Source organism: Carcharhinus amblyrhynchos, chromosome 5, assembly GCF_965287045.1.
Source record: "Carcharhinus amblyrhynchos chromosome 5, sCarAmb.v2.hapA, whole genome shotgun sequence".
In the NCBI taxonomy this organism is placed as follows: Eukaryota; Metazoa; Chordata; class Chondrichthyes; order Carcharhiniformes; family Carcharhinidae; genus Carcharhinus; species Carcharhinus amblyrhynchos.
In genome coordinates this window covers 107,382,453-107,402,320 of record NC_137328.1, presented here as the reverse complement: position 1 = coordinate 107,402,320, position 19,868 = coordinate 107,382,453, and the positions used below count along the sequence as shown (strand labels likewise).

Here is a 19,868-nt window from a genome sequence, read left to right as displayed (position 1 = left end):
TAAAGGCAGCCCGTCTTTAATAGCTACAATCCAAGTCCCATTCGTACATTTATGGCATTTTTGAGGACTGTTGCCACATTTCAAATGACTTTTTGTTTCAAGGATTGGTGGAATAGGCGAACCCTAGATAGCTTAAAAACAATCTGTAAATTGTAGCAATCGGGCCCATCAGGGAGATTCCGAATGCATGGAGATGAAACACAGGATTGATATAAACAAGATCCCGTAGAATTCTGGCACAACCAAATGCTGGAGATCCATAAATGAATAAGTCCAAGAGTATTCTTTATGAGTTTGGCACCACTCATTGAACTTGGGTCATTGAGATAACTTGCAATTTATCTTTTTACGATTTGGAATTTTTAAATTCCTCAATTATTCATATCCTGACTACATGAACCTTAAAGTTCCTATTAACAGCCTCCGAGAGGGTTTAAATAGGTCACTTCACAGCAATTAGCAGACCGACATATGAAGAAAAATGATTTTTTAAAAAAATGACTATTTGGAATGAACATCCTGATTGCACAGAGGTTTAAAGCACCATCCCTAAATCCCCTTAGGGCATTCTGCCCAATTCCTACTGTTGCTCATCATTCATAGCGATGTACTATCCCTAAAGACTGCAGTGTCTTTAATTATCCATTCATGGGATGTAGACATCACTGGCTAGATCAGTGTCTATTGCCCAACCCTAATTGCCCTTGAGAAGAAGGTGATGGGTAAGCTGCCTTCTTGAACCATTGCATTCCATGTGCTGTATGTACACCTGTGGTGCTGTTAGGGAGGGAGTTCCAGGATTTTGACCCAGCGACAGTGGAGGGACAGCAGTGATATTGTTCCAAGTCAGGATGGTAAGGGGATCAAAGTAGAAATTGCAGATGATGCTGTTCCCATGCATGCCCTTGTCCTTCTAAGTGGTGGAGTTGTGGGTATGAAGGTGCTGTCGAAGGAGCACCTTGCTGATGCCTCCCACATTGTTCCACCTCCCCTTATGCCAGCTCTGCTACTATATAAAGATCCTGGCAGAAGTGGGGCCTAAGTACGGAGTGATTTGTACACTGATTATTTGGCATTGTGAAAGCCACAAATTTGCATTTGGAGGCTGCTGTGAAATTGTTATTTTCCTTTTTGTCCATTCCCATGTTCACAATTCCTTCATAGTAAATTTAACTGATGATACGCCTCCTCCGCCTATCGCACCCTCAATGGTGGGAATGCCAGTGGCACTGAAAATGGCCTATAATGGTGCATCATGGGACCTGATATGGTGATGAGTTGTGACAGGAAGTTGCTCAGCTCGCTGGGAAATTAAGACCAAAGTTCCCATCGGCAATTTTGTGTTTCTTTATGTAATCAAGAGGCTCACGCCAAGTAATTTTTTAAAAATTATTTTTCTTCCTATTGAGGGTGTTCATAGTTTCTGCAAGAAATTATGCAACATTTCCAAGTGGGACACTTGACAATGACAAGTCTTCTTGTGATATGCTGAAAAAATGGAACAGCCATTTCCATAAAGTTGTAGAATGCAGAAAAACAGGAAAAATGCCAGGCAAATGGTGGCTATTTGCAGTGAATGAATGGTTAACCCTATTAGTCACCTGCGCATAAGGAAATAATGTGCCCCATGAGAAGGGACTTGTACAAAAATAGTCATTACTACAGCCCAAATTGTTGTGTTATGAAGTCTTATGACATAAGTCAATACGCATTAGCTTTAATCAAGCTACCAGATTTACATAAGAACATAAGAAATAGGAGCAGGAGTAGGCCATCCAGCCCTTCGAGCCTGCCCCGCCATTCAATAAGATCATGGCTGATCTGTCGTGGCTCAGTTCCACCTTCCCGCCCTCTCCCAATAACCCTTAATCCCCTCTATTATCAAAAACCCATCAACCCGCGTCTTAAAAATATTTAGCGAGGCAGCCTCCACCACTTCAACGGGCAGAGAATTCCAGAGATTCACCACCCTTTGAGTGAAGAAGTTCCTCCTCAACTCCGTTCTAAACCGCCCCCCCTTTATCTTGAGACTATGCCCAAGGTCTTGCTGCAGCTGTATAGGGCATTGGTGAGGCCGCAGCTGGAGTACTGTGTGCAGTTTTGGGCGCCGCACCTGCGCAAGGATATTTTGGCCCTGGAGGGAGTGCAGAGGAGGTTTACTAGGCTGATACCGGAGTTGAGGGGATTGAGCTATGAGGAGAGGCTGAATAAACTAGGCTTGTACTCGTTAGAGTTTAGAAGAATGAGGGGAGATCTCATTGAGACGTATAAGATGATGAATGGGATGGATAGGATAGAGGTGGAGAGACTCTTCCCGCTCAAAAAAGACAGTAGGACTAGGGGGCACAGCCTCAAGATAAAGGGGAGGCGGTTTAGAACGGAGTTGAGGAGGAACTTCTTCACTCAAAGGGTGGTGAATCTCTGGAATTCTCTGCCCGTTGAAGTGGTGGAGGCTGCCTCGCTAAATATTTTTAAGAAGCGGGTTGATGGGTTCTTGATAAGAGAGGGGATTAAGGGTTATGGGGAGAGGGCGGGAAAGTGGAACTGAGCCACAACAGATCAGCCATGATCTTATTGAATGGCGGGGCAGGCTCAAAGGGCTGGATGGCCTACTCCTGCTCCTATTTCTTATGTTCTTATGTTTAGTCCTACTGTTCTTTCTGAGCGGGAAGAGTCTCTCCACCTCTATCCTATCCATCCCATTCATCATCTTACACGTCTCAATGAGATCTCCCCTCATTCTTCTAAACTCTAACGAGTACAAGCCTAGTTTATTCAGCCTCTCCTCATAGCTCAACCCCCTCAACTCCGGTATCAGCCTAGTAAACCTCCTCTGCACTCCCTCCAAGGCCAAAGTATCTTTGCGCTGGTGCGGCGCCCAAAACTAAAAGCAAAATACTACAGATGCTGAAATCTGAAAGAACAGCATAGTGATACAATGGTTAGCACTGCTGCCTCACAGCACCAGGGACCCGGTTCAATTCCCGGCTTGGGTTACAGTCAGTGTGGAGTTTGCACGTTTGTCGGCGTGGGTTTCCTCCGGGTGCTCCGGTTTCCTCCCACACTCCAAAGATGTGCGGTTTAAGTTGATTGGCCATGCTAAATTGACCCTTAGTGTCAGGAGGTCTAGCGGGGTAAATAACTGAGATTATGGGGAGAGGGCCTGAGTGGCATTGTTGTTGGTGCAGACTCAATGGGCCAAAATGGCCTCCTTCTGCACTGCAGTGATTCCACAAAAAGCAGAAAATGCTGGAAAATCTCAGCAGGTCTGACAGCATCTGTGAAGAGAGAATAGAGCCAACATTTCAAGTCAGAATTACCCTCCATCAGAACTGGGCTTTTAAGGGTGTTCAGCAGGGTAATGGCCAATAAAACCTCTTTCGAAACAAAGCCGGTATTTAACATCTGGACACTGCTGTTGAATAAACAGCTGGATGGTCATCTTCAAAGATCATACAGTGGAAAGTGACAAAGGCATCAACAATCAATCCATCACGGTGCACATTTTAAAGGGGCTTTCTTTCCACTAAAATAAGGGGCAGTATGATCAGTTTGACATAGTAAGTATTAAGCATTTTTATCGGAAACAAGCTTTAGCAATCCAAATGGGCTCCCCTGATTTACAACAATCTTTTTTTAGTAGTGGTAACTCCAGCATCTTAATCAGTCGTCCATTACTCACAGATGCACTTAGACAATGGCTCTATTCTTAACACCCATACTGTTTTCATTGAGGATTGTTAGATAGTGATTAGAAGCACGAATCCCTAATTTTTCCATTCAATTGTCCAGAGAAACTCAGAAAACTATTTGTATTCCTGCCAACTTTTGTCCTTAGTTAACATAAATCTGAGAATATTTATTTCTATGGAGTAATGCCACAGTATGTGGTACAATTAACCAAGGGGTGATGGAAAATCTCCCAGAAAAAATCTAATTCAGAAGTTCTGCTAACACGAATGGATGTGGTTATGACAGCAGCTTATAGGTTGGGTGGTCTATGATGAGGACTCACATTCTGGCTCCCGAACTTCTCTACCACCTACAAGGCACAATTCAGGAATTGTGATGGAACATTTCCCACGTGTCTGGAAGTGTAACTCCAGCAACAACACTCAAGAGGCTCAATATCATCCAGGAGAAACTGGCAGCTGATCCAATAGGAAACTGCCTGAGACATCCACTCTGTCCCTCCATAAGGATGGCCCAGCAGCATAGTGCTTAGCACTGCAGCTTCACAGCGCCAGGTTCTTGGGTTCGATTTCTGGCTTGGGTCACTGTCTGTGTGGAGTTTGCACATTCTCCCTATGTCTGCGTGGATTTCCTCCGGAGGTTCCAATTTCCTCCCATATTCCTCTGGAATTCTCTGCCCATTGAAATGGTGGAGGCTACCTCATTGAATATGTTTAAGTCACGGGTAGATAGGTTTCTGATAGACAGGGGAATTAAGGGTTATGGGGAGCAGGCGGGAAAGTGGAACTGATCCACTTCAGATCAGCCATGATCTTATTGAATGGCAGGGCAGGCTCAAAGGGCTAGATGGCCTACTCCTGCTCCTATTTCTTATGTTTTTATGTTCTTGTATTCAGAAAGACATGCTGATTAGTGCATTGACCCAAACAGGCACCAGAGTGTGGCAACGAGGGGAACTTCACAGTAAATTCACTGCAGTGATAATGTAAGCGTTACTTGTGACAAATAGCTGTTACTAGGGGGCATTACTATTAGGTTGATGGTGGGAGATACAGGAGGGATGTCTGAGGTAGATTCTTTACTCAGAGAGTGGTTAACATAAGAACATAAGAAATAGGAGCAGGAGTAGGCCATCTAGCCCTTCGAGCCTGCCCCGCCATTCAATAAGATCATGGCTGATCTGTCGTGGCTCAGTTCCACATTCCCGCCCTCTCCCCATAACCCTTAATCCCCTCTCTTATCAAAAACCCATCAACCCGCGTCTTAAAAATATTTAGCGAGGCAGCCTCCACCACTTCAACGGGCAGAGAATTCCAGAGATTCACCACCCTTTGAGTGAAGAAGTTCCTCCTCAACTCCGTTCTAAACCGCCCCCCCTTTATCTTGAGGCTGTGCCCTCTAGTCCTACTGTCTTTTTTGAGCGGGAAGAGTCTCTCCACCTCTATCCTATCCATCCCATTCATCATCTTATACGTCTCAATGAGATCTCCGCTCATTCTTCTAAACTCTAACGAGTACAAGCCTAGTTTATTCAACCTCTCCTCATAGCTCAATCCCCTCAACTCCGGAATCAACCCCCTCAACTCCGGAATCCGGTTGGTGTGTGGAATGGACTGCCTGCTGTGATAATGGAGTCAAACACTTTAGGAACGTACTAACGGCTACTGGGTAGGCACATGGAGCACTCCAGAATGATAGGGAGTGGGATAGCTTGATCTTGGGTTTGGACGTAGCTCGGCTCAACATCGAGGGCCGAAGGGCCTGTACTGTGCTGTAATGTTCTATGTTTCTATGTTCTACAATGAACTTTCAACTTTAAAATGCTACTTGACTGGCTGGGTGTTTCTGGCAATTTCTGTTGTTATTTCAAAAACTCCAACATCTGCTACATTTTGCTTTTCTGAAGTTTGAAGCTAAATCCCAAAGAAATTTGAGTTCTCTGAATTTAACATCACTGCTGGTGTGAATGCGGAAGGTGTGTACATGTGAAATATAGCTCCATAACCCATCTTTTCTTGGAAAATAATCACTATTTCCACAGCTGTTTTAGATTGCTTTCAAACTAAATTCAATCTTACTTTTTTTTTTCAGCTGAGTTACCCAAGTCTCGAAGAATGCGCGTCCCAAACAAGGTCATCACACGACACTAAATTAATCATCTGCACAATGTACAGATGTTTCCAAGATGTTATGTAATTTCCCTGATGGCTCCTTCTCATTTCTATTTATGCTTTATAGTTACAACATCCGATATGTACAACACTGTTGGAATTCTACCACCTTGCCAGCCACACAATCAGAGAGGGGGTGAAGGACCGGCAATGGAAATGTCCATTGACCTCGAGCGGGAATTTCCAGGCTCGCTCGAGCAAGGCCATAAAATCGCTCCTCACGTCTTTTCTTACGTGATAATAAAGACTTTCGTAAACTAACTGCTTTCATTGTGCAGTCGTTTTGGTAGTTTTAAGATATGCCCACCTCGGGGGGATGTCACGTGACATAGGCGTTGTGTTTCGCTTGCTCTGGCACGACTCATCTTTTCATCCTGCTGCGCGACCTGTGACTATTCGATCCTGGTGTGCATCATCTGCGCTACGATCCTGGAAGATCCTGGCTAGGTTTTGACAAAGGGGAGCCAAGCTAAGTCAGGAAAATCCTTGTTTGGTTGAGACACTTGGAGATGCCTGGGTGGGGCCTAGTTTGATTTTATTTGATTTGATTTATTATTGTAATATGGATTGGAATACAGTGAAAAGTGTTGCTTCTTTGGTAGGAAGAACTATTACTTACATGGCGAAAAACTGCAGCAGGCGACGGTGCAGAGGGACCTCGGGGTCCTTGTGCATGAGTCGCAAAAACCCAGCTTGCAGGTGCAGCAGGTGGTCAGGAAGGCGAATGGGATGCTGGCCTTCATAGCGAGGGGGATTGAATATAAAAGTAGGGAGGTCTTGCTGCAGCTGTATAGGGCATTGGTGAGGCCGCAGCTGGAGTACTGTGTGCAGTTTTGGGCGCCGCACCTGTGCAAGGATATTTTGGCCCTGGAGGGAGTGCAGAGGAGGTTTACTAGGCTGATACCGGAGTTGAGGGGGTTGAGCTATGAGGAGAGGCTGAATAAACTAGGCTTGTACTCGCTAGAGTTTAGAAGAATGAGGAGAGATCTCATTGAGACGTATAAGATGATGAATGGGATGGATAGGATAGAGGTGGAGAGACTCTTCCCGCTCAAAAAAGACAGTAGGACTAGGGGGCACAGCCTCAAGATAAAGGGGAGGCGGTTTAGAACGGAGTTGAGGAGGAACTTCTTCACTCAAAGGGTGGTGAATCTCTGGAATTCTCTGCCCGTTGAAGTGGTGGAGGCTGCCTCGCTAAATATTTTTAAGAAGCGGGTTGATGGGTTTTTGATAAGAGAGGGGATTAAGGGTTATGGGGAGAGGGCGGGAAAGTGGAACTGAGCCACAACAGATCAGCCATGATCTTATTGAATGGCGGGGCAGGCTCGAAGGGCTAGATGGCCTACTCCTGCTCCTATTTCTTCTGTTCTTATGTTATGTTCTTGTGCAGTATACAGACAAAGCATACCATTCACAGACTACAGAAGGGAGAAGGAAAGGACAAGGTGCAGAATATTGTGTTACAGTCATAGCTAGGGTGTAGAGAAAGAGTAACTTAATGCAAGGTAGGTCTATTCAAAAGCCTGATGGCAGCAATGAAGAAACTGTTCTTGAGTCAGTTGGTATGTGATCTCAGACTTTTGTATCTTTATCTCAATGGAAGAAGGTGGAAGAGAGAATATCCGGGGTGCATAGGGTCTTTGATTATACTGGCTGCTTTTCCAAGGCAGCGGGAAATGTAGACAGAGTCTATGAATGGAAGGCTGGTTTGTGTGATGAACTGGGCTTCATTCACGACCCTTTGTCATTTCTTGTGATCTTGGTCAGAGCGCATGGCAGAGGTGTTAAGGCTTTGGTGTAACTCTGGGTGGATGCTGGATACTGCTTAATGTTCTTATTATGAGCTTTGGCCTTTCCATGCTCTGTGGATGGTATACTGAAAGAATCATAGAAACCCTACAGTGCAGGAGGCCATTCGGCCCACTGAGTCTGCACTGATAACAATCCCACCCAGTCCCTATCTCCACTTAGTTACCGTGTTAATCCCTCTAACCTATCACATCCTGCGACACTAAGGGTTAATTTAGCATCCCTGAAGGAGGATATGTCAGACTGGGGGACAGGGTAGTTCACACTCCCCCAAGATGTTCCCTTCTGGTGCCTTCTGGACTGCTCCTCTTCCTGATGTTTGTTTCCCCTGGGATTGCGGTGTTCTGTTAATTGCAGGGCCCGAGTGTGAATCTAGATTCAGCGTTGTGGAAGTCTTTCTTCAATTGGAGATTAGGCTGGTTGGAGGTGTAGGTCGCCTCCTCCAAATGGTCTTTTATGGGGACTTCCAGTCTGCTCTCCTTCCAGGTGTAGGTTCCCCTTGTGTGCAGTGTCCTGTTCGGGGAAAGGCTGTGTTGCTCTGTCCATGGTATCCTTCTTGTGAAAGTGTGTGCTGAAAGACTACACCTGGCCATTTATTGGGACAATCCCGATGCTCCTTTCTTTTTGGTGCTTCCAAACATCTGGTAGGTGGGTGTTGGGAAAGGGTGGGATCTTCCTCCCCCTCCAGGAAACTCAGTGGATGTGTGCTGTCAGCGGGAGCATAAGATCTCGCCGGCGTAAATGGCAGCAATATTTCAGCAATTGGTTCTAATTTGTCATAGTTTATCCCAAATCTTTCCTGGGTTATTCTTTGATTGCCTGGAGGTCCCGAGATGCTGAATTAGACTGTTGTATATTACCCTATCAGGGATCCTGTTCAGTTTGTAGTCCTGTCTTTATTATCCTGTGAAGGAGGGTATGCATCATGAGGCCATGGGTTCATGATTTTATCCCGTTATCCTGAGACTCCCCACTCTAACTGATATCCTTTCTTTATCTGTACAAGAAGAGACACCAATTGCAATGATGTATAATTGGAATCATTAGTTGAAGATTGACTGCTCTTTTCCGTGTGTCTATGTGAAATAATGATTGCTCTGTACTGTACTCAATTTTGGAGATTTGTTACGTTTTTAAAAATGTAAAATGAAAACTTTCAATAAAAACATTATTAAAAAACCTGACTCAGTTTTACAAAATTCAGGATGCAAAGTGGAATTGCACAGGGTTTTGACTGCCCCAAGATAGGGATCAAAGATCCACAAAATACTCCAGATGCGTAGAGAGTTATTAACCAATGCCCAAACCCACTCCCAGACCTCCGACTCAGTGCATCAGTTATCAGAGCGTGCTCATGGGAGTGTAGTGAAGGCTTTCCAAAGAATCTATAACTGGGCATTGAGGGGAAAGGGGAGATAGTCATGAAAATAGTTCAAAAGCAAATGTGATGTAAACAGTTAGAGATACTTTCATCTTGTGAGAAACATTGGAGCAGGGTAGGCCATTCAGCCGATTCAATATGATCATGGCTGATTACTCATTTCAAAGCATTTTACCCACACTATCCCCATATCCCTTTACATCATCTTTAGAAATCTATCAGTCTAGACTTTAAACTGAAGTTCCACAGCCCTCTGGGGTAGAGAATTGCAAAGACTCACAACCCTCTGAATAAAAAAAAATCTCCTCATCTAGGTTCTAAGTGGCTTCCCCCTTATTTTGAAATTGTGTCCCCTAGATCATTCCAGACTCCCCAACAAGGGAAACATCTTACTGCATCTATCTTGTCTAGCCCTTCAAGTACTTTTTAGATTTCAATGAAATCACCTTCTTCTTCAAAACCCAAGAGAATACAGGCCCAGTTTGCCCAATATCCCTTTATAAGACACACCCACCATCCCCGAAACAAGTCTGGTGAACCTTTGCTGCATTCCCTCCAAGGCAGTATCCTTCCTCAGTCAAGGGGACCAGATCTGAACACATTACTCCAGATATGGTCTAACCAAGCTTTTATATAATTGATTCAAGTCTTTGCTTTTCCTGTAATAAAGGCTAACGTACCATTGGCCTTCCTAATCACTTGCTGTACCTGCATGTTAGCCTTCAGTGACTTATTGAGTAAGATATTCACGTCCTTTTGCAGATATAAACTTCCTAATCTCTTACTATTTAAGAAATACTCTGCACATCTTTGCCTCACACCAGTACGGATAACCTCACATTTTTCCACATTATATTCCATCTGCCGTGATCTTGACAACTCCAAAATTCTATCCAAATCCTCATTGTGCTGCTCTGTATCATCCTCACAACACACATTCTCACCTGGCTTTATGTCATCTTCAAACTTGGAAATATAACATTTGGGCCCCACATACAAACCATTGGTGTATATATCATGAACAGCTGGGACCCAAGTATTGATCCTTGTGGTACCCAACTAGTCACAGTCTGCCAGCCCTGAGAATGACCTGAGAATTCTTCTGCTCGGTTTTCTGCCTGTACACATTCTTTAATACATTCCAGTATATTACCTTCTCTTTCAGATGCTTTAATTTTGTTAATAACCTCCTGGGAGGTTATCAAAGGCCCTCTGAAAATGCATGTGTACTATGTCCACCAACCCCCTTTCAATTCTGTTAGCAACTGCAGTCGGTAAAGATAGGCAACAACACCTCCTCTATGATCATCCTCAACAACAAGCCCCACAAGGCTGCATCCTCAGCCCCCTACTATACTCCTTATACACCTCTGACTCAATTTTTAAGTTTGTTGCTGACACTACCGTAGTGAGTCAGATCTCAAACAATGACGAAACAGAGTACAGGAATGAGATAGAGAATCCGGCGACAATAATCTCTGCCTCGATGTCAACAAAATGAAGGAGATTGTCATTGACTTCAGAAAGCGTAAAGGAGAACATGCCCTGGTCTACATCGGTAGGGATGATGGAGAAATGGTTGAGAGCTTCAAGTTTTCAGGTATTCAGATCACTAACAGCCTATCCTGGTCCCCCCCATACCGATACTATAGTTACGAAAGCGCACCATCACCTCTCCTTCCTGAGGAGGCGAAGGAAATTTGGCATGTCTGCGATGGCCCCAGCCTTTATAGATGTGCCATAGAAAACATTCGTTCTGGTTGTATCACACTTGGTATGGCTTCTGCTCTGCCCAAGACCACAAGAAACTACAAAGAGTTGTGAACGTAGCTGTGTCCGTCACACTAACCAGCCTCCTATCCATTGACTCTGTCTACACTTCCCTTTGCCTCAGAAAAGCAGCCAGCATAATTAAGAACCCCACACACCCCGGACATTCTCTCTTCCACCTTCTTCCGCCAGGAAAAAGATACAAAAATCTGAGGACATGTTCCAGTTGACTCAAGAACAGCTTCTTCCCTGCTGCCATCAGATTTTCAAATGGACCTACCTTGTATTAAGTTGATCTTTCTCTACACTCTAGCTATAACTGTAACATTACATTCTGCACTCTCTCCTTTCCTTTCCTTCTCTATGAACGGCATGCTTTGCCTGTATAGCACAAAAGAAACAATACTTTTCACTGTATACTAATACATGTGACAATAATAAATCAAATCAAAATCTACATCCTTATAAAACTCCAACAGGTTCATCAGACATTTCCCACTCACTAGCCCAAGAAAATCAGATCAATATTACCCAAGTGTCCATTTAGTCAGATCCTTTATAATAAATTCTAGCATTTTCCACACTACTGATAAAGGCTAACGGGTCTATAGTTCAATATTTAACCCTAACCCTAATCCTAACAGGTCTATAGTTTCTACTTTCTCTCTCTCTCGCTTCTTTCTTAACATTTGTTCCCTCTCATCTGTAGGAACTGTTCCAGACTCAATAGAATTTTGGAAGATGATCACCAATGCACCAACTATCTCCATTACTACCTCTATCAATACTAGATGTTATTAGAAAGGAGATAGTATGTTTGAGATTAAGTGCAGTATAAAGGATTAACAGAATGTATATGGTAATCAATGAGGTATATAATAATCATAGAATTCTACAGTGCATAAGGAGGCCATTTGGCCCATCTGCATCAACTCTCCAACAGAGCATCTTATCCAGGCCCACCCATTCCCCTAACCTCATTCATTTACCCCTCTAATCCACCCAACATACACATCTTGAGACACTAAGTGGCCATTTAGCATGGCCAATCCACCTAACCTGCACCTCTCTGGACTGTGGGAAGAAACTGGAGCACCCAAAGAAAACCCACACAGACAGGGGGAGAATGTGCAAATTCCACACAGTCACCCAAAGCTGGAATTGAACCCAGGTCCCTGGAGCTGAGAGGCAGCAGTGCTGACCATTGTGCCACCATGCCGCCCCATAATGTAGCATTGACATCAGGCAGTCATGTGCGCTGGGCAGCAGACATCCTCACGCACCCAACATCGCTGCAAACCTCATAACCACACCTCGCAGTTTGTACATACTGGCAGCTACTTCACTGTCACATCATCTAAAAATATTGCACGGCACTCACTGACACACTTCCCTCTCACTTACAGGTCAATGTGACACAGGCAAAGGGAGCTGCACCTAACAAATAGGAGATAGGCACAGCTGCTTATCTTTGCTGCTGCCTTTCAGCTAGCTCAGGCCATGCTGATGTGCGGTTCCATATAGGACCTTTTGCGCGAGGTAACTGCCAGGCCATCTGTCCAAAGATGTGCAGGTTAGGTTGATTGGCCATGCTAAATTGTCCTTTAGCATCAGGGGAATTAGGAGGGTAAATCTGTGGGGTTACGGGGATGGGACCTGGTGGGATTGTTGTCAGTACAGGCTCGATGGGTCAATTGGCCTTCTTCTGCACTATAGGTTCTATGATTCTATATCTGCAATATCCCCTAGTGAAAGGCAGCAGCATCCTTCCAGTCACACCATAGCCACTGGGGTTAATCTGTGTAGCAGCACGAGGGCACAAAGGACACATGAGAGTCAGATGCCAAGGGAATGAGCAGTGAAGATTACTTGAGATGGCATGGAATACCGGATGGCTCAGTTAGTGCTTAGTGCTTGTACTTCAGCCTTGTGTCCCGGGGGAGAATGTGATGGTCAGTAACAGAGGGAAGGTTCGGTGAAGGATTTTGTGTTGATGGCAATACGGACACCTGGCTCACAAAGAAAAGGAATGAACTGCAGACTAAATATTCTTGGGCACAAGGTGTTCAGGAAAGATATGGAACGAAGGAAAAGAGAAGTGGCAGTTTTGACAAAGGAAAATCTCACAGTGCTGGAGAGAGGGGATGTCTGAGAGGACAGAATCTATTCAGTTAGAGTGAAATAAACAATAGAGGTAGCATACTGAGTGTATTCTATAGATCTACACTGGGCAAGGTGCTCTAAAGTAATAATTGTAGAGAGGATCAAAACCTCTAGAATATTTAAAAATTCATTCATGGGACATGGGTGTCATTGGCTGGCCAGCATATATTGCTGATCCCTAGTTGCCCGAGGTCTGTTAAAACTCAACCACATTGCTGTGGCTCTGGAGTCTCATGTAGGCCAGGCCAGGGAAGGGCAGTAGATTTCCTTCCCTAAAGGACATTAGTGAACCAGGTGGGTGTTTCCGACAATCGATAATGGTTTCATGGTCGTCAGTAGATTCTTAATTCCAGATAATTTTTTTGATTCAAATTCCACCATCTGCCGTGGTGGGATTCAAACCCGGGTCCCCAGAACCTTCGCTGAGTTTCTGGATTAATAGTCTGGTGTTAATATCACCAGGCCATTGCCTCCCTCTCACAGAGTTTAGGGCTAATTTAACATTCAGGGTAGCGGGATGGGGGGATTTCTGAAGTGCGTTGAGGAGAATTTTCAGGATCAGTATGTTTTCAGCCCAACGAAGAACAAGGCTTTACTGGACCTGGTTCTGGGCAATGAAGTGGATCGAGTGTCATAGAACCTTAAAACCATAGAACCACAGAACATTACAGCACAGAAACAGGCCTTTTGGCCCTTCTTGGCTGTACCGAGACACTTTTCTGCCTAGTCCCACTGACCTGCACCCAGACCATATCCCTCTACACCCCTCTCATCCATGTACCTGTCCAAGATTTTCTCAAATGTTAAAAGTGAGCCTGCATTTACCACTTCATCTGGCAGCTCATTCCACACTCCCACCACTCCCTGTGTGAAGAACCACCCCCCCCCCCCCCCCCCGCCCCACTAATATTCCCTAATCAGTAGAGGGACATTCATGGGACCCTGATCATAATATTATAAGGTTCAGGTGAGCTATTGGAAAAGATCAAAGAACAATCCAGGGGAAAAATAACTAATTGAGGGAGAGCCAATTTCAATGAGGCCTGAACAGATTCTGCCCAGGTAACTGGGGACCAAAGATCAACAAGCGAAGCTGGGATGAACAATGTGCTGTCTTTAAAATGGAGATAGGGTACAGGTACGGCATAAAGAAGAAAGATAGGAGAATAAAGTCAGTGCTCCCTGGATAATAAAAGTAAGTTATGCAGGATACCTGTTTCAAAATACAAGTGAGAGTCTTGCTGAATATAAAAAGTTCAATGGGCAAGTAAAAATAGAAATAAGGACAACAAAGAAGGAGTATAGAATCCCAAAAGTTTATTTATTCATCACAAATAAGGCTTACATTGACACTGCAATGAAGTTAGTGAAATTCCCCTAGTTGCCACACTCCGGCACCTGTTCGGATCAACGCACCTAACCAGCACATCTTTCATACTGTGGGAAGAAACTGGAGCACCTGGAGGAAACCCACGCAGACACGGGGATGGTGTGCAATTCTGCACAACACAGAAGGAAGCCATTTGGCCCATCAAGTCTGCACCAACCACAATCCCACCCAGGCCCTTCCCCTCAACCTCAAGTATTTATCCTGTTAGTATTTACCCTGACATTAAAGGGGCAATTTAGCACGGCCAATCAACCTATCCCGCACATCATTGGAGTGTGGGAGGAAACCGGGGCACTCGGAGGAAACCCAAAGACACGGGGAGAATGTGCAGACTCCGCACAGACAGTGACCCAAGCTGGGAATTGAACCCAGGTCCCTGGCGCTGTGAGGCAGCACAGCTAACCACTGTGCCACCGTGCTGAGGCAAGAAGAGAAGAGGCAGGCACGTAACACAAAAAGGGAATGCAAAAATGTTCTATAGTTACACATCTAGTGAACAGTTGTACAAGAAAGAGTGGGGCTGGTTAGGGAAATTTATGACAGTGAAATCCCTCAACCCTGAAACCTATTATTTGGATGGAATGGAGAAGCTAAGGTCACCCTCCTTCAAGAGGAGCTGGTTAAGAGGAAATCTGATAGAGATGTTCAAAATCATGGGGGTGTGGGGTTCCGGATAGACTAGTTAGGGAGAAACTGTTTCCAATTAGTGGATAGATTAAAAACCAGGGAGCACAAATGGAAAACAAAGAGCAAAAGATGTCCTTTTTATTACAGGAGGCGGGTGGTCATTCTTTGCAAATCGCAGTCTGAATGGGTGCAGGAAGCACATTCAGCAATAACTTCCGAAGGGGATTACTTAATGTTGGAAGAAAAATATTGCAGGGCTACAGAAAAATGGAGGGGGTGCGGGACTAGTTGAATTCCTTTTCCAGAAAACTAACAAGGGCTGAATGGCCCCTTTGTAACCGTTCTATGATTCTAAATTAGAGAAGTAGTAGATTCCTCAGTATGGAATTTCCCAATATCCTACCTCAGAGCTTCAACGGCATCTAAAGCAGCAGTTGTAAAGTTTTTGTCTGATGGATAGTAATAGTAATTCCGACAGTATGTAGGTCTGACATTCCGGATTGCAACTTCACAACCTGTTTTTAAAAAAATAACATTATTAACTCAGTACTTTTTTATGCTTTCAAAGCTCAGCTCCCATTCACCCACCAATCCCGGTTTCCCGTTCTGTGAGCGCTCGGTTTTAAAATTCTCATCCTTAATTTGACTCCCTTTGGTGGATTTGCCCTCCCTATCCCTGTAATCACTTCCAGCCTTCGGGATGTCCAGGCTCTGGGTGTTCAGGCTTCCTGCACATACCTGATTTTATTTGTTCCACTGTTGGCAACTGCAGTGGAAAAAATCAGAAAGATGGATACCAGGCACAAAATAGCTGCCCGGCACATGAAGGGTTAAAGGACATTAAGCAGGCACTGACTTTTAATGCAGACAGCTATTCGAAATTTAAATATGCAGGACAGACAGTTATTTAAAACTAAACATACAGGGAGCAAATACTGCAGGAAGCCAGGCACCTTAAAGATAAAAACTGCCCTGGGACAATGGGGTCTGATAGATTAGCCACGAATGGGAACAGGAATACATAAACAGAGGAAAACCAATTACTGTGTGAATAGACTGAAACTAAGTCATTGATAAAGAGGAAATGTATCCATTCATGGAACAATGCGATATTGAAATGATCATGTCTGTATCTGTCCATAACAATGTGTTAACAATCGTTCACCTACTTGATTACAACAACGTGTTAATGATGTCCGGTCCATCTATTGTGTAAAAGGTATAAAGGTGGACCGCTCCTATTGTATCATAGGATGCTTGTTAGTGCCTTGTCTCCACAAAGCTTCATTAAAATAAAACTGTATTGTTGAAACCTTCTGCCTGACTCAGTGGTACATTTCCCACAACAGCATCCATGCCTACAGCAACCTCCAGCCTATGCTTTGGAATTCCCGCTTCTTTTATTTCCAGCTAGAATCAGGGAATCTCTACAGTACAGAAGGCGGCCATCCGGCCCATCGGGCTTGCACTGACAACAATCCCACCCTATCCCCATAAACCCACATATTTACCCTGCTAATACTTCCAAAACTGGAGTCAACTTAGCATGGCCAATCAACTAACCCACACATGACTTTGGACTGTGGGAGGAAACCAAAGCATCTGGAGGACACCCACACAGACAGTGACTCAAGTGAAACGAACATAGGTCCCTGGTGCTAACCACTGTGTGTGCCACCGTGCCAGCTCTCCAGCACTCTGAAGATACTGAGTATAACTGGTGTTTTTCATCAAGCATTTAGTCTCCTTGCTAGTGTCATGGACATGATCAGATGAAGCAATTTTCTTTTTCCTTTATTCTTTCATGGGATGTGGGCATCATTGGTAAGGTCAGGATTTATCCCCCACACCTAATTGCCCTTGATCCGAATGACTTAATCGACCATTTCTGAGGGCAGTTGAGAGTCAACCACATTGCTGTGGTTCTAGAGTCACATGTAGGCCAGACCAGGGAAGGATGGCAGATTTCCTTCCCTAAAGAACATTGGTGAACCAGGTGGGTTCTTGCCACGATCAACAATGGTTTTATGGTCATCATTAGACTTTTAATCCCAGACTTTTTTTTATTAGATTCAAATTCCATCATCTGCTGTGGTGGGATTCGAACTCAGGTTCTCAGATCATTATCCTGGGTCCCGAAGGTTGCCCAAAGAGTTTTCACAATCTTTACAGTGGAAAATTGCTCTAATCTGGCATCTGATCATGCATGGCACTATCTACAGGCAGTGATCCAATTGATTTTTAAAATTGGGCACTCCGCAGCTCTAATACACTGCAGGTAACATAAAGAGGAAGAGAGTGGCACCCTCAGCAGGAAGTACTGCCTTCCTCAAGAGCTGCCAGCAAGCAGTCCCGCAACCACCTGAACTTATTAGGGGGCACTGCACGGACTGCAAACTTAGTCACCAAGAAGACAGCAATGGATCCTGGAGGACCCAGGCTCAGCAAAGCCTTGGATGTTTAGATGGGGAAGGATTGGGAACCCAAGGAGGTATCTGGGTGAGAGGGCACAAAGCAGGGTTATTGTCTTGCAGGGTGGAAGGGGGAGGGGTTTGCTTCAAATGCACAGAAAACACCTCCCCCCGCCCCCCCAAAAGATGGACATCCTCTTCACTCCTGCCTTTTCACCTCAGATGGGGCAAAAGCAGACTCCCTTCTATCACCTGCCTGCCCAAACCAACCACAGTGTGGCCAATGTAATATTCAGGGTTAATTGGTGGCTTCTTGACAAGCTTATTTCCCAGTTAATGGTGCTTTTATAAAAGGCCCACTTTCACGACTTGAAAAACAAAATCAACAACTGACCATGAGAGCTGTTGTCCTTTAGATGGGATGTTAAACAGAGGCCACACTTTCTTTCTTACTCCCTTATCTACAAAACAGGTAAGATCATTCTCACATTGTGGGAGTTTGCTGTGTATAAATTGGCTGTCCTACTTGGTGTGCTAGACTACAACTGGGGCTACACTATAGAAAGTACTTCATTGGCTGTAAAGTGCATTGGGACATCCTTTGGCTATCAAAGGTGCTTTATAAATGCAAACCTTTCTTTTCTTAATTTAAACATTGTTTCTAACCATTCCGCCAAAGGTTGTTGGTTTTCAGACACGAAAGTGGTCAGGAATTTTCTGGAACCTAACAGATTGTCAGCACTCTTGGCTGGTGTCCTAGCCCACTGGCAATGCACACTGGAAATTTGGACATAGACCCTACTTTCCCACAGCCGGCTGAAGATCCGGGCCAACACCACAGACTCAACGTTACACTTCACAACATTGGAGCCACGTATCTCAGAGCTAAAATTACATATCATTCCATGACTGTCAGGGCAACCGGCTTTTAAAAAAATGCAAGAAAAAAATTGTAAAGAGATGTGCCAGTTAGGTGGATTGGCCATGCTAAATTGCTCCTTAATGTCCAAAGATGTCTAGGTTAGTTGGATTAGCTACGGGAAATGTGTGAGGTTATGGGGATAGTGTGGGGGAGGTGGCCTGGGTAAGATACTCTGTCAGACAATCAGTGTAGACTCAATGGGCCAAAATGGCCTCTTCTGCACTGTACGGATTCTATGATTCTAAGCACACTTGCTAACGTTCCCAGCACATTTTTGCATTGGCGCAGAACAGAATTGCAGAAAACAGAACGAAATGTCCCACGGAGCTTCGCAGGAGTATTAGAAAATAAACTATGACGTTGAGTCACATAACAGATATTAGGGCAGATGTTCAAAAAGCTGGGTTAAAGTGGCAGTTTTGAAAGAATTTCTTGAACACACAAGAACATAAGAAATAGAAGCAGGAGTAGACAGCAGGCTCTTGAAGCTTACCTTGCCATTCTATACAATCATGGCTAATCAATGCTGCTTTCTCTTCTTTACTGTGCCATTTCGCCATACCCCTCTATTCCTCGATCTATTAAATATTTATCTACCTCCACTTTAAATACTTCTAATGATCCAGCCTCCACTACCCTTTGGGGCAGAGAATTCCAGAATCCTCTGTGAGAATAAGTTTCTACACACTTCAATTTTAAATGACCAGCCCTTTATCTTGTAGCTATGTCACCTTGCTCAAGACTCTCCCACTAGTGAAAGCATCTCACCATCTACTCTGTCAAGCCCCTTCACGATCTTATATGTTTGAATAAGGTCACCCCTCACTCTTCTAAACACTAAGAAATACAGATCCAGCCTGTTTAGTTGCTTTTGAAAGGGCAACTCTCTCAACCCAGGGATTAGTCTGGCGCATCTCCTTTGGATTGCCTTCAATGTTACTATATCCTTCTTAAGGTAAGGGGACCAAAACTGGACACAGTGTTCCAGATGAGACCTCACCAACATCCTGTACAATGGCAATAAAACCACCTTATGTTTAAAACTCCAATCCCTTTGCAATAAAGGCTAAAATGTTAAACTCCAACCCCATTGCAGTAAAGGCCTTTTTAACTACTTGTTGTTTGCTAGTTTTTTGTGATTATTGCACTAGAACACCTCGATCCCTCTGCACTTCACTCACCAGTAGACTCTCTCCATTTAGATAATACTCTGCTTTTTAATTCCTCCTATCAATGTGCATGACCTCACACTTCCCCACATTAAACTCCATTCGCCAGGTTTTCACCCAATCTGTCTACATCCCATTGCAGAATCACAATATTGAGGTTGGAAATAACTAGGGGGTGACAGAGAGGTGTCAGGATGACATTCCAGAGCTTAGGGCCTATGAACTGACAGTGAAGCAACCTACCAGTGGTGGAAGGAATAAAATCAGGAATGCCCAGGAGGCCAGGATTAGAGGAATGCAGATATGACAGAGGGTTGAGAAACTTGAGATCTCAGAGATATGGATACATTGACTACAACACT

At 44.3% G+C, this 19,868-nt stretch overlaps 1 protein-coding gene across 1 annotated transcript in view; it reads right to left on the bottom strand.

The window, feature by feature from the left end:
- The window catches only part of enpp6 (ectonucleotide pyrophosphatase/phosphodiesterase 6), a 45,124-nt gene that overhangs the window by 15,162 nt on the left and 10,094 nt on the right, over positions 1-19,868 (bottom strand). Inside the window, exon 3 of the mRNA XM_080189413.1 lies at positions 15,408-15,519. Coding sequence (XP_080045539.1) covers positions 15,408-15,519 — 112 coding nt within the window. The remainder of the gene's footprint in view (positions 1-15,407; positions 15,520-19,868) is intronic.